The 23,808-nt window shown below is 39.9% G+C and overlaps 1 protein-coding gene across 1 annotated transcript in view; it reads right to left on the bottom strand.

The window, feature by feature from the left end:
• The window catches only part of REL (REL proto-oncogene, NF-kB subunit), a 53,942-nt gene that overhangs the window by 16,071 nt on the left and 14,063 nt on the right, over positions 1-23,808 (bottom strand). Inside the window, exons 3-4 of the mRNA XM_026676733.2 lie at positions 22,821-22,969; positions 12,685-12,776 (exon numbers count right to left, since the gene is read on the bottom strand). Of these exons, the coding sequence (XP_026532518.1) occupies positions 12,685-12,776; positions 22,821-22,969 (241 nt within the window). The remainder of the gene's footprint in view (positions 1-12,684; positions 12,777-22,820; positions 22,970-23,808) is intronic.

Here is a 23,808-nt window from a genome sequence, read left to right as displayed (position 1 = left end):
TATATCTCACTATATTGTTATGGGAGAATCACTCTTCATCTGACTCCTCTGGTGAAACCTGTCCACCTGGCATAGCTCCCATCCTCCTTGGAGCATATAAACCCCACAATCGCATTACTCTTATCTTTTATTTATTTCAACTTAAAACAGTGATCATACAGTACCTAATACTTTTGCCTCCTATTTTTCCCACCAGGTAGGAGGGTTGGACTGAGAGTGTGATTGGCCCAAGGCCACCCAATCAGTTTTCATGTCTAAGGTAGGACTAGAACTCATGGCCTCCTTGCTTCAAGGGCAGTAATTTAACCAATACATCAACACATTAATTTTAAAAGTCTTAATTGCAAATTGTCTGAGTGTGCAGGGATGGAACTTAAATTCTTTTCCACAATCTGTTCTGTCTGCTGCTTTTGCTCTGCAAAGCAAAACAAAGAATATTAAGGAGCCCTGCGTTGTTCACTTTCCTGTGCCAGACCATTTACAACACTCATTATCATACTTGTGCTTCCTGGTTGCCATGGTTCAAAATTAAAGAGACCCCATTTAATATTTAAAAGGTAATAACTAAAGCAATTATATTTACTAAAGTAACTTCTTCTTTTCAATGCTTTATAGGATTTTTTCCCCCTTTATACATATTACCATTACTTAATAAACAGTACTGTGACATTTTGTTATGTATCTTATCCAATACTTTCTATACATACTACTTCCATGCCATCTATATCTATTATATACATTATTTACATTTTCTTTTCTTATTTCTTATTTCTATTATCTATTATATGTTTCCCACATTGCATAGTATTCTGTATCTACTTTCCCTTTTAATTCCATGGTTAGTTTATCCATTTCCACGCATTCGAAGATTTTTTTAATTATTAAACCTTCAGGTTGTGTGGAGTTTTTCTTCCAATACTGCGCATAGGAAATTCTTGCTGCTAATACATGTAACATAAGATATTTTATCTTTCTATTATAATTTCTTTTTATTATTCCTAAAAGGAATAATTCTGGGACAAAATCAATATTAAAGTAACTTCTACGCTGGTTTTATTGCAACGGAAACTTTGACATAATTTACAATAAAAGATATCAACTACCAACTAAAATCATGACCAGTTTTATCCATTGCACATGGTGAGGGTTGTGAAGGAGAATGGTCTTTGTGCAATAAATCCTCAGATGAATTAGTAACCAATGTTAATTGCAGTGACAGCTGCTGCCTAGTATAATTGGTGTGATGCTGTGTAGGATGCGGCAACTTGTACAGCGCCACGGCAAGCGGAACTAGCTATTTCTCCCGACTTCCTCTTTTGAAAGAAAGACCACTGAAGCAAAAATCACTACAGTTACACAGCAATTAACTCCACTGAGAATTAGCACTGACAAATACAGTGTTCTAAACTCATAATGGTTCAGAAGGATACATTGCTGTCATCCTTTGCAGAGACGCATGACTTCTATTGCTTTTTGTAATCAATGATTCTTACTTTCCAGCTAGGTACACTACTTCTACAACATGAATTGTTTTTTTCAGGTAAAAAGTTAGCTTGGTCTTCATGTATAAAATTCTGCAGAATTTTTTTTCTGTTTGTTCTCTCAGTACATTTTAGAAACCTTAATTAAGACTCTGAAAAGTGGAAAATGAGTGACTTTCCAAAGATTTCTCAAATTTATTGCTCCAATTGCATACCATATACATTAGAATAGAATAGAATAGAATAGAATGGAATGGAATAGAAACCTTATTGTCACTTTAAATGTACACTAATCAGCATATATTAAAATGAAATTTCATTGCATTCAGCTCTCAAAAGATAACTGTTATGCATATAGATACACATACACACACACACACACACACACAGAGAGAGAGAGAGAGAGAGAGAGAGAGAGAGAGAGAGAGAGAGAGATTATCTCTGGGTGACTTCTCGGAGTTTAGAACATTTTGTGTTAAAAAGATGAAAAACTCTATATTAAATTCTACAGAGTTTAACTGCTATTTCTGAACTAATAGGATTAGCCCAGCTACTAGCAGTTAGAAAGGAAACTTAGCAACAGAGCAGACCATACAGGAGATAACTGACAGAAGAGGCACAATGCTAATTAAGTTGTCAAGGCCCCTCCAACAGTGACCTCCCCCCTTGGGATTCATGCCTAACATGGAACTGAATTCACCACACACTAACACAATCTTTCTCAGCCAGACTCCTTGCAAATATTGACTGGAGGATTCCCAAGCAGATTGAAAGCCAACTCTGGGAAGAGTACAAAAAAGAGCAACCTTCTTTGCGTAGGTTAGTTCTACTGCATTACACAATATTTTAAGTTGGAAAACCACTTCTAAAATATTAGAGATTCTAAATGAGACCTGTTGACTAAAATATAAAAAAAATTAAAATGCTTAAATTGTAAAAAAACAAAAAACAAAGTTGTTACAAACTAAGCCAACGCGTTCATTAACAACCCTAATAGTTTTACTTTAACAGCAGGCTCGTAATCCTGCAATTTTGATTGGCCCGCGAATAGCGAGTCGTGATTGGTCATTTCTGGCTGATCTGATTGGCTGACAGCAGGTTGCCTCTGATTGGACGCTTCTTAGAGCGGTAAACTCAAATCATTGGTTGTTTTGACAGCAGCCAGCTCTATAAAAGAGCTGCTGCTGCCCAAGTATTTTGCTCTGTTCTGAAGTCACTAATAAAGAGTTGAAGTCACAGTTCAATGCCTCGTCTCCGTTCCTTGCGCCCATGCTCAGGACTTAACACTGGCGACGAGGATGGGATGCGGAGACGATAAAGCTGACTAAACACTCATCGAACATTACAGAGCACGTGGCTGAGAGCGCAAGCAACAAACGGCAGGATGACCAGCGGCGCCATACCACCCGCTCCATTTGACCCGGCAAACGAAGACTGGGACTCGTATATGGACCGGTTCCAGATGTTCCTGGAGACCAATAATCTGAAAGATGCTACGCCTGGCAAGAAACGAGCGGTATTCCTGACCCATTGCGGGCCTGACGTTTTTAAAATGGCTAAGGTGCTTGCAAAACCCGCGGAGGTGAAGACAATGGATTGGGATAACCTTGCGCCAATCCTCCAGGCCCATTATGCACCCGCAGTGCCAACACTCATCCGAAGACACGAGTTTTACCAGAGGGACCAACGGAAAAACGAGAGCGTTGGAGACTTCATTGCGGACCTTCGGAACCTGGGTGGACTCTGTGGTTTTGCAAACCTCGAGGACGCCATGAGAGACCGAATAGTTCTGGGATTAGATGACCACACAGTACAGAGCAAGATTATGGCGAAGGGAGACATCAGCCTCACAGATGTCATCGCCGACGCTACTGCAGCAGAAGCAACCAGGAAGACAGCCGCTCGAATGCGCCGAGCGAACGCACCGCACCGCCAACTCGCTAGGGACAGTACGCCTTCCTCTGAGAGGCACACTACTACCGCCCATCATGAAGACCTCGAATCCTCATCAGACAGTGAGGAAGAGGAGGTCAACCGACTCCGGTCCGAACGCGACCAACGAGATGAACGGAATCAAAGACTCCCGCGCCAATGCGCTGGTTGCGGGGCAAACCACCCGCGATCAGACTGCAAATTCCTCGACGCACTCTGCCGCTCCTGTGGAAAGAGAGGCCACATCGCAAAGGTCTGCAGAAGCAAGCGAGGGTCCAGTCCAATCAGGAGGGAGAATAATCTCCGCCAGGCTACAGGCAACCCACCTGTAAATCGGGACCGCCTGAACCACCAATGGAACAACCACTACTACAGAAATCGAACACCTGCCACTACAACTAGACGAGAAGAGGCACACCAAACCATCACTATCGGCCACGCCTCGTCCCTGGATGCAAGGAAGATCCGAGTAAAGGTCGCTATTGAGAATCGACCTTGCGTGATGGAAGTCGACTCGGGTTCATCCCTATCGATGGTCTCCTGGAAAACCCTAAAACAGCTGATCCCTGCCATCCGTCGCCAGGACCTCAGCACTCAAAAAATCATACTAAAGGACTACCAAGGAAACAGAATTCCGGTTGTCAGCTCCAGCCACGTCCAAGTATCCTTCAAAGACCGCACCGCATCGCTACCTCTGACCGTCGTTGATCGTGACCGGCCCAGTTTGCTAGGGTTACAGTGGTTCGCCCCACTCAGAATTGAACTAGCGGGCATCCACCAAACCAGAAGCGATGACTGGGAAGAGGCCCTCATCCAGGAATTCCAGGACATTTTCACAGAGAAGCTAGGCAAGTACAAGGGGACCCCTATATCATTTAACCTCAGCCCCGATGTAGCTCCCATTCGCCTTAAGCCTCGTCGGGTGCCCTTTGCACTCAAGCCAAAGATTGACGAGCAACTGGACAAATTAATAGCCCAGGATGTGTTGGAACCGATTGACCACGCCCGATGGGAGACCCCAATAGTAACACCCATAAAGCCAGATGGATCGTTAAGAATTTGTGGGGATTACCGGGCCACCCTTAATCACGCGCTTCAGCAGAGCGCTTACCCAGTACCTGTGGTTCAACACCTTCTTCACTCCCTGGGTGGCGGAAAAATATTTGCGAAATTGGACTTAGCTCAGGCTACCAACAGCTACCGATGCGAAGACTGCAGAGGCCCAGACTATAGTCACACACAGAGGTGCCTTTAAGTGCAATAGACTCCAATTCGGAGTAAGCGTGGCACCGGGCATTTTCCAAAGTCTGATGGAGAGACTATTACAAGGCATAAAAGGGGTCGTGCCTTATTTTGATGACGTCTTAATAGCTGCCCCTACTAGAGAAGTATTAGAAAAACGACTCAGAATGGTTCTCCAAAAGTTTAAAGACGCTGGCCTGAAGGTAAAAAAAGACAAGTGTCAACTTTGTATGGAAACGGTGGAGTTCCTTGGATACCTTCTTGACAGACAGGGAATCCACCCCACCGAGAAAAAACTAACTGCAATCAAAAACGCCCCAAGACCTAGGAATAAGACAGACCTCCAAGCCTTCCTGGGACTCATTAACTTTTATAACATCTTCTTGCCCCAGAAGGCGACTGTAGCTGAGCCCCTACACAGGCTACTCGACAAGAAGGCTTCCTGGGTCTGGGGACATCGGGAAGAACGAGCATTCCAACAAGTAAAAGACCTCTTAACCTCAGATGCTGTATTAATGCAGTATAACGAGACTTTACCTTTAACTGTCACCTGCGACGCCTCACCGTTTGGAGTGGGAGCCATCTTGAGCCACGTCCTGCCAAATGGCAATGAGGCACCTATTGCTTTTTTCTCAAGGACCTTATCAAAGACTGAAAGAAACTATAGCCAACTCGATAAAGAGGCTCTCGCTATTGTGTCTGCCATTAAGCGTTTCCATGAGTATGTATATGGAATACCATTTGCCATAATCACCGATCACAAACCATTGCTTGGCATTTTAGCGGGAGACAAACCAACTCCACACATTTTATCGCCAAGAATGACACGTTGGTCAGAGTTTCTAGCCGCATACGATTATCAACTGCGACACCGCCCGGGGAAAGCCATTCCCCACGCTGACGCCTTGAGTCGTTCCCCGCTACCTGAAGCCATCGACGATCTAGCTCCAACCCTAACTGCACTCCAAATTGAAACTCTTCCCTCACCACCGCTGACTGCACGAGACATCGCGACAGAAACAAAACGGGATCTGTTTTGGCACGAGTCCTCACCTGGGTGGAACGAGGTTGGCCTGACAACGAGTTCAACGACACCTTTGCGCCTTTCAAACATCGCCAGACAGAACTATTCTCTCAAAAGAGCTGCATTTTGTGGGGAGACAGAGTCGTCATCCCAGAGAAGCTACAACATAAAGTTTTAAAACTATTGCACGATGGTCATCCAGGCATCGTGCGAATGAAGGCACTGGCAAGAAGCTACGCGTGGTGGCCAGGTATAGATAAGCAGATAGAAGCCTGGGTGGCCACATGTAGCAAGTGCCAGGAAATTCGCACTGCCCCACCAAAAGCAACTCCAACTGAGTGGGAAGCACCTCGTGGTCCCTGGTCCCGCATCCACATCGATTTTGCGGGACCCACAAAAGGGCACACTTTTCTTATAACAGTGGATGCCTATTCCAACTGGCTCGAGGTCCACAAAATGAAGAGCACCACCACAGAAGCAGTCATTAAAAAATTGAATAAATTATTTGCTACGCATGGATTGCCGGACGTTTTAGTCTCAGATAACGTTTTAGTCCCAGTTCACTGGCATTTGAACAGTATCTAGCAGACAGGGGCATCCGCCACGCTTTAACATCGCCGGCTCACCCTGCGGCCAACGGCAGGGCTGAGCGAATGGTCCAATTCGTGAAGAAGACCTTACACAAAATGGAACATGGGGACATTGACGACAAGATAACCAGAATGCTTCTCCTCCAGCACATCACCCCACACAGCACCACAAACAGAACTCCGGCCGAACTCCTGATGGGCCGGAAACTTCGCTCACACCTTGATCGCCTACACCCTACCTACACGCCAGAAAAGCCTTTGGGGTCCAGCAGCAAGTGTCGTGCGTTCAAGGTAGGCGACTTAGTCTTTGCTAAAAATTTCTCAGGTGACTCACTGTGGGTCCCTGCTACCATAACTCAACTCACAGGGCCAGATCCTACCGTCTGCAAACGGATGATGGAAAATTATGGAAGCGCCACATAGACCAGCTTCACTCCAGACTGGCACCTACGCCCATCTTGTCCCCTGAATCTCAAACCGGGGGGGGGAAGGGATATCGAGGAGGCCGAAGAAGAAATAGCAGCAGCCTACACAAACAACCATGGGATACTCACCTCCAGAAGGAGAACCGAACCGGGTGATTGCCTCACCACATAGCAGCACCGCGATGCAAGCGAATCCAAGGAACCCCGATGACAGCATTGGCAAGAGCGGTGAGGACAGCCCCGAGTCACACAATGGAGCAGCGGGACCATCTTCGCCATCCAGCTCAGCAAGCAGCCCACCGGAACCAGAGAAACCGGTGGAACAGCGCAGGTCAAGCAGGCAGGTGAAGCGACCTGCCTACTTGCGAGAATACGTCACCCCACCCCTAAGACGGAACCTAGGGGGGAGGGGTGTTACGAACTAAGCTAACGCGTTCATTAACAACCCTAATAGTTTTACTTTAACAGCAGGCTCGTAATCCTGCAATTCTGATTGGCCCGTGAATAGCGAGTCGTGATTGGTCGTTTCTGGCTGATCTGATTGGCTGACAGCGGGTCGCCTCTGATTGGACGCTTCTTAGAGCGGTAAACTCAAATCATTGGTTGTTTTGACAGCAGCCAGCTCTATAAAAGAGCTGCTGCTGCCCAAGTATTTTGCTCTGTTCTGAAGTCACTAATAAAGAGTTGAAGTCACAGTTCAATGCCTCGTCTCCGTTCCTTGCGCCCATGCTCAGGACTTAACAAAAGTTCATGATCTTTTTGATAATGTCAGACTTGAAAAGTGACTAAGTGATATATCTCATGATCCTACCTTTCTTAGCTCCATGACGACAGTGAAGAAACACCACCAACTTCCAATTCGCTCTATGTTCACACGTGGTCAGAAATACAAGCTGTTCCGTATTAGCAGCCTTGTAGGCCTGCATTCCTATTGGTCCGGAAGAGCCGGGCCGTGATTGGACGTTATATAGCACTCTTGATTGGCTCGTATGGGGCTGCCGCGATTGGGCAAAACCAAGCGCGGCAAGCTCAAAAACCTGTCATTGGCTGCCTAGCCGCGGCCAGCTCTATAAAAAGAGCTGCCGCGGCTAGGGCTGTTGTCTCAGAATCTATCTAAATAAAGAGCTGTTGTTCACTACCCGAGTCTCGTCTCTCCTTGGGACCCACCAACCGAACTTAACACAAGCCATTAAATATTTTCTGTATCACCCACTCAATTACCGCCCAAAACACCAATCACATTTCCTCATCTACTGACACACTTCACCATGCTGTGACTCACATAGTGAACAGTTACCTATACACAAAGTCCTCCTCACTTGGATCCAGATTCATACCTCTTTGCCGTTCTGCTATCTTTGCATTTATTTACAAAACAAATATAGATTAGAAATCATGTGGCAAACTACAAAGGTCAAGTCAACTTCATACAGTAGCTGCACATTTTCTCAAAGTTTGTTGTCATCTTTAATCAGAAAATACAGTAAGATTATTTTTATACAGTGCCAATCATGCCAGATTTAATGTATCATTAGAACCCTATGAGGTTCTAATGTATCATGAGAACTTGCCATGCAGTTAGGAAGGAATAGTATTAACAACAGCCCAGCATTTTTCTCTGAATTTAAATTTCCATGTCATATTTTATTTATTTATTTATTTATTTGATTTGCCAATTGTTTACAAGATAATAAGTATAAGTGTATACATAGTTGTGAATACATGAAATGGGTACATATAAGAAAAATAAAAGAACAAGAGAAACAATAGGACAGGGACGGTAGGCACGTTGGTGCGCTTATGCATCCCCTACAGACCTCTTAGGAAAGGGGTGAGGTCAATAGTAGACAGTCTAAGGTTAAAGTTTTTGGGGTTTGGGAAGAGACTACAGAGTCGGGTAGAGTATTCCAGACATTGACCACTCTATTGCTGAAGTCGTATTTCCTGCAATCAAGTTTGGTGCGGTTTACTTTGAGTTTGTATCTATTGTGTGCTCTTGTGTTGTTATGGTTGAAGCTGAAGTATTCATTGACAGGTAGGACATTGCAATGTATGATTTTATATACCATGCTTAACACTTTTCCACATGATCCCAAAGATAAATCTAGAAAAATGCTGCATGTCTAAGCACAGACTTTTGAGAATGTCTCTGTCATGATATCTGCTGCCTGTTTTCCAAGGGCTGCTAGTATCCTGGAGTGTGGCTTGGATTATTTTAGTGTATTTTTCTTGCCTCCCTTTTTTTCTGTCCTGTACTGCTTCATAATTCTGGGCACTTTTGGTTGGGGACAATCATCTACTTTGCTATGACTTTTTTTCTTCATTACTTTGTTTTTCTTGCAATGGTTTGAATATGTGAAATAAGGGTCGGTCTAGTACAGGTTTTGCTCTAGATTATATGCCTTCCTAAAGTCGCTCAATAATAAAATGTGGAAAAATGACTAAAATTTAGTCATTTAGAGTTATGGTTAGAGATGTTTAGTTTGACAGAGCCCTTTTCATTTGGACCAACAGATTACCTGGTTAGAAAAATGACATAAGCAGCGCTTCTTTCTTCTCCTATTTGGCCATTCTTTTTTTGCCTTGAATATTGTATATTTGGATTGAGGACTTGGTTTGCTATTTTTGTTCTCTTTTTGATATTAGTTCAAGACAGGATATTTTCTCAAATCTAAATGCTTTGCATTATTTTTTCAACTATAAGCTTTGCTTCTCCCCCCCCCCCCCATTTTCTTAATTCTTTAAGATTGTGCTATTTCTGGTATGCTTGCTTTGTTCAGAATTCTGCTCATTTATCTTATTATGCTTTTAAGTATCACTTCTTTTCATTCTGTTACCCAGTAACGTGTATAAATGCAACTAAAATCTAACCATTAAACCAAATTCCTTTGTAATTTTCTTTCTTTGATACTGTATGGAATCAAGATTAAAGATGTACTGGCTAGTTTTAGATTTTACTAGTACAGGATCTATAAGAGGAAACTTATATTCATTTAAAAAATTGTGTATGGCACTCCTTGAAGAAAAAGATTTATGTAGAATTCTTGAAACCTTACCTAATCTAATACAATTCTAAAATTCTTATTGATTGAAATCCCAGATAGATGCGTTCATCCTTACTAACCATAACTGTTCAATGTTCTGATATTCTGAGCTGATCTATTAAATTTTATTCCTGTGTGCTTATAGAGAGATGCTATACAGCTTTTTAATTGGTTTGTCATTCTCTGTAGGCTTTGCTTGAAGAATCAGTTTTTCTAGTTTCCAGAAATAAAAGATCTGATAATATATATATATATAAGCTAAGAAAAGTATCATAAAACTATGAACAGTACCAGATGAAATCACTCAGCTCTAGGCCAAGATCACAATATGGATAGGGTGAGCTAGTCTGTGCTTGCATCTCAAGATAATTTTATTTGCTGCTCAGACAGAGCCTGATGGCATGACCACAGCTTCCCCATGACGTATCAGTTTCAGTGGAACAACTGAACTGTGGGAGGATTATAGTGTGCGACAGATATCATTTTCATATGAACTTGAACTGAAGTTATTTACATTGCCAAAAAGGCATTAAGAGTTGTTAACCTAATCCTATGTAGCCTTTTCTCTGGTAATATCACACTACTAACCAGAGCATACAAAACATTTGCTAGACCAATACTCGAATACAGTTCATCAGTCTGGAACCCACATTACGTATCTGATATTAGCACAATTGAGAAAGTCCAGAAATATTTCACAAGAAGAGTTCTCCACTCCTCTACTCGTTGTAGAATACCTTATGCCACCAGACTTGAAATTCTAGAACTAGAAAACCTTGAATTATGCCGTCTTCGGTCTGACTTAAGCATGGTATATAAAATCATACATTGCAATGTCCTACCTGTCAATGAATACTTCAGCTTCAACCATAACAACACAAGAGCACACAATAGATACAAACTCAAAGTAAACCGCACCAAACTTGATTGCAGGAAATACGACTTCAGCAATAGAGTGGTCAATGTCTGGAATACTCTACCCGACTCTGTAGTTTCTTCCCCAAACCCCAAAAACTTTAACCTTAGACTGTCTACTATTGACCTCACCCCTTTCCTAAGAGGTCTGTAGGGGGCGTGCATAAGCGCACCAACGTGCCTACCGTCCCTGTCCTATTGTTTCTCTTATTCTTTTATTTTTCTTATATGTACCCATTCACAACTGTGTATTCATTTATATTTCCTACATGTATATTCATTTCTTGTATTCAATGTTCCAACTGTTACACTTATACTTATTATCTTGTAAACAATTGGCAAATCAAATAAATAAATAAAATAAATAAATATTTAATTGCTTTCTGATATAGTTAAATAAAGATAGAACCAATCAGATATTAAAGTACTGTATTAAACATTGACCTTTAAACCACATACATGGACCCACACACATGCATTTCTCTTTTCGTCCTTGATTTTGCTGTTCAGGGGTGCACAGATGGGTGGCAAGGCACTCCGTGAGCACAGAGGGGCTGGGGGAAGATGTGCAAGGATCTGTGGTGGCCAGTGAGGCATGACCCCAGCAAAGTGGGGGTGGCTGGCTGACAAGGCATGGGCTGAGTGCAGTGGGACTGATGGAAAATGTAGGATGGTGTGTGAGTGGTTGTGAGGTACAGGCCGAATGCAGTAGGGATGGAGGAGTGTGTGTGAGGTCTACAAGTCGCTGTTGAGGCATGATGGGTCTGGCTGCTGTCGTGTGGGAAGGCTGCACAAGGGTGCAAAAAGCCTCAGATTCTTGCAATGCAGCAAGAAGCCCAAAGCCATAGCATCTCCCCATGTGTAGCCGGGATGGTAAACTCAGCAGAGGGAAGGCAGGCAGGGGCAATGAAGGTCATATCGGGGGAGGAGGGGTGTGCAGGGTTGGTAGTTGTAAATGCAGACTGGGTCAAATTTTTATTACATGACCGCAGAGGTCCTGCAATGGTTGTAAGTTCAAGGACTGGCCACAAGTCCATTTTTTCAGCACAATCGTAACTTTAAACAAACACTGAACAAATGGATGTTAAGAGAGAACTACCTACCCTGTTTCTCCAACAATATGGCCTCCCCCAATAGGAAGTCCCAGCATGTTTTATAGGCATGAAATGAAATTAAGCCCCTCCCCCAAATTAAGGCCTATATTAAAACATGAAGTGGGGGGAATGGTGGGGGGCTTGCCATTAGGAAGTACTTTTGTTGCACACCCGGATATGGTGCTGCCTGCGTTGACCCCGATACGAAGTGCCCCACCAACGCCGAGGTCAACATTCAAGCCGTCGCCCCACCCGCCCGAAGATGCAAGGGGGAATTAAGTCACCCCGAAAAGACAGCCTAGCCATTTTTTCGGGCTCAAAAAAAAATAAGACCCAGCCTTATTATATGAGAAACACGGTATGTATTACTAGATTCTTAGAGAACTGACTTGCTGTAAGGTATTTGTATACGATCCACTGTGACCTGCTGTAAAGATTTATATTTTCAGATGGTGAGTTGCATGGTTCACGAACACTTATTAGTATAGCAATAGGTAAAAATAAAATCTATCCCCCTGGTTCATTAGTTGAGTTACATGTGGCCAATAGTGTAACTCATTCTGACTTTAATTATAGTGTACCTTTTCATGGTTAGACTTACTGTAAATACTTTACTGGGTAAAAAATTGCTTTGCATCTGGTCTCCTCACAGTTCAGATGTTGCTATTTTTAGTCCCATGCTACTCTTTGGATGAATTTAGAATTCATAGACAAAAAATAATGCAATAATTACTAAAGGAAAGCCTCCAGTAACAAGCTGTGAAAGTCAGTGATGTGATTTTCACATGTACATCCATTCCAGGTAGCTGGTCCATTTTGCGGTTTTAACATGGTTTGATATACATTAAGGGAATTAATATTTCAAAGATGTTTGAAAAGTAAATGATAAAGGAGTCTCAACAGTCATTAATGTAATTAATAATCAGTGGTTATTTACCATTGAATGGATTGATCTTCTTAGCAATTCGTGAAATGATGGATTCCTTGAGTTCTCTCTTTTTCACACACTGAATGCCCAGGTTCTGAAAACTACAGCAAATACATTTGAGAATTAGATGTTTAAAATAAATATAACAATGATACAACTACAGGGACTCTACCATATTGGTAACAAAATAAATTGTGGAAATTTTAATTCTAACAAATACTTTACATTAAGAAGATTTGATGAGATCCTTCATAAAAGACTAAAATAAATGTCATCATTGTAATTTGCCTGTTATTAACCATTTTCAAATATTTAAATGCAACACAAAGAGAGACACATTATTTTCTTTTTTAAAATAAGTGACAAAGAACAAGAAGAGAAGCAGCCATAACAAGAACTATACCACATTATATCAAAGGTCCATCTAGTTAGGGATGGGAAAGTAATCATCTGTTTGGGATAAAAATCAGCAAAAGCCCTCAAAAAGCATTTGAGAGTAGAATGTCTCACTCCAATTATTTATTTATATACCCACCCATCACACAAGAAGTGAATCTGGGCAGTCTGTAATTAAGATATAAAATAATAAGCATATCAAACATAGTTGTATTAAATACACACACAGAGAGACACACACATGCAATTCAATCACCAAGGGAGCTACCTCAAAATCTCATCAGTCCCCTAAACCCCATATCTTGAGGAACTGGAATATAAGGAGGGAAGGAGCTGACTTCTGGAGGGAAGAGGGGTTGGAATGGAGAGAACGTTCCATTAAGCAGATGCCACGGAGACACGCCTCCTTGGGTTTCCTGAACAGATGGGACAGGAATAATAATCAGGAAGAGGTGATCCCTCAGATAACATAGCCTCAATCCATGAAGGGTTTAAAGATCAAACTCAGCAACCACAAATTAGCCTGATTCTCTGGAAGCATCAGATGGGCTGCGAAGAGGAGCAAAGCTGAGGTGTGTTGCATAAAATCAAATGCCCATGTGTCCTTATGTGAATATTGGATTCTAATCTCCATCAGGCTGTTACAGTTCTTTAGAAAGAAAGACTTGAGGTATAAGATGAAACTGGCATTTAGCAGCGTTATCATCTACTTAATGAAAAGGCATGCTTTGCTTCTCCTTTCTACTGCGTTTTGTTCAAAATCCAAATAAAGACATGTAGTTCTTGTTTAGTGACCACAATTAGAACTGACAATTTGGTTGATAAGTGAAATTATGATTGTGCTTATGATCTTACTTCATTCTTTTTTTGCTTTACAGACCTGTGAAGATCATAAATGTGAGAATTATCACTGTGAATGGTAATTAAACAAGACAGTTACTAAACAAGGACTATCTGTAATTTCTTTTGCTGCTTAGGATAGTAAAGGCTGAATGACCGCTGCCATCATTTCAAGTAATTTGTATTTTCTGTCAGGGACAATGTGAATTGTAAAATAATTCCCACCATTTTAAGTGGAAGAAGGCACAAAAGTATTGGTACATTACAAATAACTCATTCAATTTCTGAAAGCAATAAGTGAGGGGAAACAGATTTCTCCCATTCATAAAGCATCTGCTTCACCGATCCCTTTCCAGGACCACCCCTTCTACAATATGACTCATGTACAGAAAGTAAAAGACCAATTGCCAGCGAGAATATTAAAAATATCTGAATCATAATGCAGCAACTGACTGGGTTTAGGCATTTCCACAACTTAGCTTCCTGGGTGGAGTTATTTTACCTCATTACCTCATTCTGTCAGTTCTTTGGCTGGTGTTGGCCTGAAGTTATGACCATCACACCACCCCAATTGTCATGTGATCAAAATTTGGTGCTTAGCAACCAGCTCACATTTATAACAGTTGCAGTGTCTTGCAGTCATATGAACATAATTTGTGACCATTTGACTTCCAACAAGCAAAAATATTGTAAAATGCAGATTAGAAATACAAGTCAAAATAAGCAAGAAAATGGGAAGAGAACACCTAACTGTTCTAGATGAGTTCAAAATACCAGGACCAGATGGTTTACACCACAAGGAATTGCCAGATATGAACTAGAAATATTGAACCATATTTTTCAAAGATCCTGGAGCGCTGGGGAACTACCAGATGATTGGAAAAGAGCTAGTGTAGTTTCCAACTTCAAAAAAAGCTGGGGGGGAAATGGATCCAGGAAACTGCAGGCCTATCAGCCTGACATTAATACCTGGGAAGATTCTGGAAAAAATAATCAAGCAACAAATCTGTGAACACATAAAGACAAACGAAGTCATAACCAGAAGGCAACATGGGTTTGTCAAAAACAGATCACGTCAGACAAATCTTATTGCAATATTTGACAATGTGACAAAATTAGCAGACCAGAGAAATGCTGTGGATATAATTTATTTTGGCGTCAGTAAAGCATTTGATAAAGTAGACCACAACCTTACTACTTGATAAGGTAGAAAAATATGGATTAGACAGCACCACCACCACATGGATTTGTAATTGGCTGACCAACTGTACTAAATGTGTAGTTCTTATTGAAACTGCATCTACATGGAGGGAAGTATGCACGGGGGTACCTCAAAGCTCTGTCTTAGATCCAGTACTCTTCAATATCTTCATTAATAATTTTGCAAGGGGATAGAAGGGGAATTTATCAAGTTTGTAGATGAAATCAAGCTGGCAGGAACAGCCAACACTCTAGAAGACAGGCTCAAGATACAGAAGGATCTTGACAGACTTGAATACTGGGCCCTATCTAATGAAATGAAATTCAATGGTGAGAAAAGTAAGGGTCTACATTTAGGCAAGAAAAACCAAATACACAAGTATAGAATAGGTGGTATCTGGCTCAATAGTAATAACTGCGATTTAAAAGGACAATCGGTTAAATATTAGCCAGCAGTGTGCTGTAGCTGTCAAAAAAGTCAACACAGCCCTAGGCTGCATTAATCAAGGGATATAATCGAGATTATGTGAAATATTAGTACCATTTTATAATGCCCTGGTAAGGCTATGTGGCTGTGAAAGTTGGACCATAAGAAAGGCTGAGCACCAAAGAATTGAGACCTTTGAACAATGGTGCTGGAGAAGACTTTTGCAAGTCCCTTAGACTGCAAGGAGATCAAACCGGTCAGTCCTAGAGGAGATCAACCCTGACTGCTCTTTAGAAGGCCAGGTCCTGAAGATGAAACTCAAATACTTTGGCCACTTAATGAGAAGGAAGGACCCACTGAAGAAGAACCTAATGCTGGGAAAGATTGAGAGCAATAGAAGAAGGGGACGATAGAGAATGAGGTGGGTGGATGAAATCACTGAAACAGTAGACGTGAGCTTAAATGGATTCCAGAAGATGGTAGAGGACAGGAAGGCCTGGAGGAACGTTGTCCATGGGGTTTGCGATGGGTCGGACATGACTTCGCAACTAACAACAACAAAGACCACTCTTAGAATATTTCATCCACTTTGGGATGAAGCAGTGCAGAGATGAGTTACAAAGATGCTTAGAAGTTAGAAGACTGGAGACTAAAGCATAGGAAGAATGATTGCAGGAATTGGATATGTCTAGTTTAATGAAGGACTAGGGATGACATGATAGCAGTGTTCCAATATCTCAGGGACTGCCACAAAAAAGAAGGGGTCAATCTATTCTCCAAAGCACCTGAAGGCAAAACAAGAAGCAATGGATGGAAACTAATCAAGGAGAGAAGCAATGTAGAACTAACAAGAAATATCCTGACAGAACAATTAATCAGTGGAACGACTTGCTTCCAGAAGTTGTGGGTGCTCCAACACTGGAGGTTTTTAAGAAGAAATTGGACAACCATTTGTCTAAAATAGTATACAGTTTCCTGTTGAGCAGGAAGTTGGACTAGAACAGGGGTGTCAAACATGCCACTCGTTTATTACGTATATCACCAGAAAATTATAACAAAGGGACTACATATTTAATAATACATGTGTTGACAGCAGCGAGAATTGTATTTGCACAACATTGGAAAAATGACGACATACCTACAGTGAAAATATAATTAGAAAAATTTTAGACTGTGTGGAGATGGATAGATTGACATAAACAATAAAAGATAAGGAAGAAACAATATTTTGCAACATAGGATATGTTTTATCAATGGTTGGATACAAGGGGTAGAAATTAGAAAATGAATGATTACTGATATATATATATATATATATGCAAATGATGTAAGAATTCTACTAAAATAAGTAAATATTAATTTTCTAATTATGGTTGTTATTATTACTATTACTTTTATTACTAGTTTATTAATACTTTGTATAAACAAATTGATCCAGGCACATGTATTTTAAAGAATGTATATATATATATTACTATATACATGTATTTTAAAAAAAACACGCAGCTTGCGGGCCGGATATGGCCCGTGCAGGCCATGCCCACCCCAGCCCCACAAGGGCAAAAACAAGTCCAATACGGCCCGCAATGCAATCGGGTTTGACATCCCTGGACTAGAAGATCTCCAAGGTTCTTTTCAACTCTGGTTTTCTGTTAATCTAGGAAGCCAGATTTGTTTAATAACCACATAATTCATTTAATGGCCATATGATTTGCTTAACAATCACAATAAAAATAGTTGTAAAATTGATCCAGTCATGTTTAGCAACTGCATTGCTTAGCAACTGAAATTCTGGTTTCAGTTGTTCTAGGCTGAGAACTGCCTATAGAACTGGTCTGGGCATCATGGAAATCAACAAGAGTAATGGGTCCCAGATTTTTTATGTATTATATAAGTTAGCAGATTTTATTAGCAGATTTTTAGGTTGTGGTATAATGAACCATTTGGGCTAACTTGAGAATGCAAACAGACAGACAAATATAATGAGAGTTTTAGTAGTATATAGATTTCATACTGAAAAAAAAAATACTTTTGGGGGGTCCTTGAAGAAGATTAATATGTAATTTAAGCAGAACTGGATACTGGTTTGAAAATAGAGATGCCAAGTGTTTAAAGACAGCTTGACTAATTAAATATTAAATACTAAAATATTAAATACTAACTTATACTAACATAACACCACAAAATACATATTTTACCAATATCAAAAAACAAAAGAACAAATGGATAATCAAATTAGGAAGAATTAATCTAGACTTCTCACTTGATCCAGAGTCAAATTATTTTATTTACGGTACATAATGCAAAGATGTAGCTCTCTGAATAAATCTATAAAATTGGAAAAGGTGAAAGGAAATAGAGGAAAAGAACAAGCAACTGTAAGATGGATGGCCTCAATTTCAGCCCCAACAGTGGAAGACTTTAAGGAACAGATTAGGAATAGATCCTTTTGGAGAAAATCTGTGTGGTCAGTAAAATTCGATACTGACTTTATGGGACATAATCAGTGAAAACCTTTCTAAACAAGAATTATTCAGAGGCAATACTATCTTTCACATTTCCTTTTTCTATCTTAGTAACATCACAGAATAGTCTCTTTTTAAAAAAAAAAAACATCCTTCAATTGCACACTTATATATTTAAATGTTCTTCAGTTAGATTATTCATCTTCTAATTAAAGAGAAAGAGGCTACAATATTATATATATTTGCCTGGGAGTAAATTCCAGGAACATTACTGAGTGCACACAGGTAGAAGTAAAGTTTAGTAAAATTTACCAAAAGCCAGAGATTTGGCTGATTGAGACTGAATCCAATATTCCATTGTCTGAAAATGCAGTGAGCAAAATAGGTTCTTAATAGATATATAGAGAATTACATCTTAAAGTTCTTCAATCCCTAAGATCTGTACTTTGTGCATATTTGCTTAGAATGAAGTCCCTCAGAGTTTGGTGAAACATTTTTTCTAAAATAAGCATGGATTGGATGGCAGTTCTGGATTCTAGATACCTCCCCTTATTTTTAAAGGAAAAAGGAACATGATCATGGTCTAGAGAGGTATGATATTGTATATATTCCCACAGAGGGAAGTATCTTTCTTCTCAAAGTTTCTAACAGAGTGTAGCTGTTCATTTACCCCCAGGTATCCCTGTTTTTTTTTAAAAAAAAAACCCCACCAAGAATTAGTTCAAATTTGTTTTTTTCTGACAGAGAGGGAGGAATGATTCTGAATCATGTAGCTATGAGAAAAAATTACTATGGCCAGGCTACTTGTCTGGTGAGATTCTGAATATTAGCAACAATAGCATCAGCTTCCTAATTTGCATGTAATGGTATCAGATCACAAGGCAGTTTTAAGGGACTCTCCCCACCTACTCCAGCAACCTGATTCTTTCCCACATGGAAAACCCATGACATCACTCCAGCCCAGGGTAAATGCAAAATAGGAATTAATACCAGATAATTGCAATATGAGAAATCAGATTACAGAAGAGCCAAAATCTTGCACATCAGCTATCCAACTGCTGATATTTCTGAGGATTGATAATTGCCATATTACCTAGAGATACAGCAAATCATTTGCCTTATAAATCTGACTGATTAATTTATCCCACAATAGACAAATATGCAACCTTTCCCATACTCCAAATCTACATATGTAAACTCAGAAACAAATCCCAGGTTGTTCAACTCTAGAAGTGTGATTTCAATTGTGCCTTAGTGTTCCACAAGTTTCGACACTGTAGAAATCATTTCATCCCATGTAAATTTGTACACAAAGAAAAAAATAAATAAAAACCACTGGTGATGTTTGTGATATCTCTGAGCAAAACTTTTCATGAATAACACACTTGAGTAAATATTTAGAACAGCAGTCATTGGCAATGAAGTCATACTGCTTGCAAGTGAAAAATTCCCAATCTCAGTTAAACCTTTCAGTTCAACCAGCTTTTCTTTTAAATGACAGCAACTTCACAGTATAATTTCTCTCTGAATTACTTTGTGTTGAATAATGTTTACTTTCAGAAAGCAGCTGAATAAGGAAGAAGGCTATTCCAAAGAAACTGTGGAAGTAATAAATCTATCATCTCCTTCAGCAAGGAGGGACTTGGTGAATCAGAGAAAGGTAGGGAGCACTGGGCCACCACAAATGCAGTTAAGTTTTCAAATGCAGTTCAATTATACCTGAAAATCATGCAGGGGTGTAAGAATGTCCTTTGGGGGCCTTTATGTGATCTGTGAAAAGACATGGGTGAGATACATAGTGCCAGAAGACTAGAGAAAGAAAAAAGGACTAAAAGAAGAAGAGCCAAGAAACTTAAGACAGGTGATTTTCATATTAATATCACTAGTGATAGCATTTAGACTTACATTCCACTTCACAGTGCTTTATAGCCCTCTCTAAGCTGTTTACAGAGTAAACATCTTGCCTCCAACCATCTGGGTCCTCATTTTACCAACCTCGGAAGAATGGAAGAATAAGTCAACCTTGAGCTGGTGAAAATTGAACTGCCGAAGTGCTGGCGGCCAGCAGTCAGCAGAAGTAGCCTGTAGTACGGCATTCTAACCACTGTACTACCATGGCTCATGCTTGTCAAAACTCTAGAAATGACCATTGATCAGTCAGTTTGTGAACATGTAGAAAAGAATTCATTGTTTGACAGGAGCCAGCATAAGTTTATGAAGAATAAATTATGTCAAACCTATCTGATTTCCTTTTCTTGATATATGACCACAGGAATATGGTGGACATAATGTACCGCAAACTTAGCTTCAGCAAAACATTTGATAAAGTCCTCCATTAAATTTTGCTAGAGAATATAGTAAAAATAGAACTGAATTACCCCAACATTAACCGAATAAAGATCTGGTTGACCAATGATATCTAATAAATGTATGTCAATGATTCTGCATCAAGATAGAAGGCAGTAACAATGCCATACCACTGGGCTGCATCCTACACGGAAGGGCCTGCATTGTTCATGCTTATCAGTGCCTTGGATAATGGGTTTAAAAACCCAATTATCAATTTGCAGGCAATACAAAGGCAGGAGGAAAAGTTAACAATTTAGAAAAAGTATTAATATTCAGGAGGATTATAATGAGCTGAAAAAATGAGTAGAAACCAACAAGCTGAATTTCAACAGGGAGAAATACAAAGTCCTTCATTTGGATAAGAAAATCTAAGACATGAGTAGACAATCTTACGGAACAACTATATATGACAGAAAGTTCTGAGTATCTTGGTGGATCACAAGCAGGATATGAACAGCGTGATGCACCTGCGAAAAAGTAAATGTAATTCAAGACAACATCAATAGAAATATAGAGGTCAGGATGAAGAAGAGTCATTAGTTCTAATTGGTATTGGTCAGACCAACCTACAATATTGTATCCAGTACTGGGCTTGGCACCTTTATGAAGCACTGACAAACTGGAGCATGTCCAAAGAATAGCAACCAAGATATTAGCAGGCCTAGAGTTAAAAAACTGATGAGGAATAGTTGGAGGCACTGGATGTTTAGCCTGAAGAAGAGAAGACCATGGGGAGATATGACAGCAGAAGACAAGAAATAGTGAGTTTAAATGAGAAGGAAGCAGATTTCATTTGGGTATTAGAAATAATTTTCTAATGAGAAACTGTTCAGCAGTGGAACATGCTGCCTCAGATGATAGTAGAATTCCCGTTTCTATAAGTATTTAAGCATGGATAGCCATGAAGTAGAAACAATGTAGCAGTGGATTACAGTACTGGCTAGGGGTTAGTCTCCTGGCCAGTATTCCAGATAAGCTTCAGATAATCAGAGTTGGAAGGGAGCGTATAGGTCATCTAGTCCAACCCCCCGCCCAAGCAGGAGACCCTACACCATTTCTGACAAATGGCAGTCCAATCTCTTCTTGAAGGTCTCAAGTGATGGTGCTCCCACAATTTCCAAGGGCAAGCTGTTCCATTGGTTGATTGTTCTCACTGTGAGAAAGTTTCTCCTTATTTCTAGGTTAAATCTCTCCTTGTTCAGTTATCTCCAAGGTTTCTTCTAATCCTTCCAATCTATTATTAGTCCTTCAGTTTTTGAGGAATAAGCTTTCTTCACTGTTCTCTTTTCCTATTATGAGGAAGAACTTCAAAAGTTCCTGTTTCAGATGCACTTGGCAACCTGGGTTGATATTTAGAGTATACCTTCCTTTCTACATTTCTCTACTGGGAGGGAAAGGAGGGAGTGAAATAGAAGCCTTTTTCTCTCTGTCCATCAAGGAAATACAGCAGTCTTCAAATATATTGTTTTTTCTCCCTGCTCTGGCAGTATGAGCACTCTTCCAAGTATGTTGAAGAGAAAGGTGTACTTCCCATTAAGCACAGGAATATAAAGAAGATTGTGAAGGAGCAACACAAGGAGTGAAGGCCCACCAATCAAATGGGGATGTGCCTAGGTGATCCCAAGGCTGGAAGCTTCTTACACTGGGCAAAACATATTGGAAAGTTTTCCTCTGGAATAAATTTAATTTTTAAAAAAGCTTATTGTAATTGTCCACTTTAGTATACCAGCTTTAAAACAACACCAACTCTGTGGTTCCAGTGTCTGTACTCTTTCTCTTTACATGAAATCAAACATATTTAAATTTCATAAGAAAATACTATATCATATATAAATATCACAAGAAATGCACAGAAAAGAAAAATCAGATCTTTCAGGCAGGATATTTCACCTTCTGCATATAAGTACAACAGAATTGGCCTCAGCATTTTCCATCTGTTCAATGCTCACTCAACTGCTACATTTTCAGCTAGTGATAGTTAACAAAGAACTTCGTAACTGGTACCCAAGACACAGGCCTACTTTAAGTCTGCCATACTTTGGGAGGTTTGTTAATTTTCCCCATATAGAGAAGTAGAAAGTACTAGCAATTAAATAAGTATCTATTAAGAAGTCAAGGAAAGAAAAGGGCTGCAATACTTCAACTACTGGTAGTATCCAGTTCCCCATGGATATCCTTACTTAAAACAGAGCTACAAAAAGTGTGCTCCACCAGCATCATTTCTAATAATTTCTAATCATTTCTAACACTTTTTTTTTGTGTTTTTGGAGTGAGTTTGGAAATAATATGGGCGTCTTCTATGCCCTGAAGAAAGTTGAAGCTTGTATCTCACCTTCCAAATAGGTTTTGATCTTGCCTATTGTTATGGGACCACTCAATATAACATGTAAAAATTTGCAACAATTCTCAAACTGAACAAAAATGTTAGTTCTGTTTCATATCACACATAACAACACCCATTTACTTACCTCAAAACTCTACGCTCTGGCCCAAATTCAGCTTCATAGTAACCATTTTCACAATCCTTTCCAACCAGCTGGTGAGGATGCGGCCTATAGGGTTCATTCTTAGTTACCAATGTTATTCTGATTTTTACTTTCCCAAAGTAGTTCAGAATCTAAAAAGAAATGAAACACACAGCAAAAATATAATGATATGATTAAGCTGATAGAATGAAAGGTTATAAATCACAAACTTTCCCAGAGCCCTTCAGGGTCTACACACACTAGCTTTGCATCCTGCTGTGTTAATTCTTGTTGCCACCACCTATTTGGATAACCTTTTTGCTAATGATGGTTCACAAGAAGGACTATACTTCCATAGTTTATATGCTTAGCTAGCAAGTATAAAAGATACAATATTGAAATATATTCTAGTGTCAAGTCCTAACTTTGTAACTTTGAATGACATGGATTCTGAAATAAGTGTCCCACTCTTTGTGGGGAGATAGATCATTCAATTTCACAAGAGAGAAAGAAAATCAAACTTTAGCTTAAAATGAAAAGAGATACTGTAACATTTCATATTCACTTTAAATAATTACATGCAAAATTACAATACTGGAACAAATAAAAAGATATGGCTTCTCAAATTACAGAAGTGATTACAACAGAAAACTATATAGGGGAAAAATCACATTCTGAATAGATTTCAAAATTATGTTGATCTGCTTTTACTTAGAAGTAAATATACGTTTTAAACAAATGGCAGCGTGTATAAAGTATACAGGGACTGTGCTTGTGGAGAGACAGTAATGACTGAGAGAAAATATGATAGGGGTTTGCAAATATATGAAGAGGTGTCATATACCGTATCAACCCAGAATGCAAGACATAGTATAATGGCTTTATGTTAAGGAAAGCAAAAGTACTGAATGGTGCTATAATTACTAAGTGAAATAATGACTCCTTTTATCTGGATGTGTTCAAATGAAACACTGTGATTAGGAATCCTGCA

The sequence above is a fragment of the Notechis scutatus genome, chromosome 1 (assembly GCF_049901735.1).
Source record: "Notechis scutatus isolate UNSWTSFEM ecotype Mainland chromosome 1, rNotScu1.2, whole genome shotgun sequence".
Classification (NCBI taxonomy): Eukaryota; Metazoa; Chordata; class Lepidosauria; order Squamata; family Elapidae; genus Notechis; species Notechis scutatus.
Note: the sequence above shows the minus strand (reverse complement) of the source record. Positions and strands in the feature narration are given on the sequence as shown.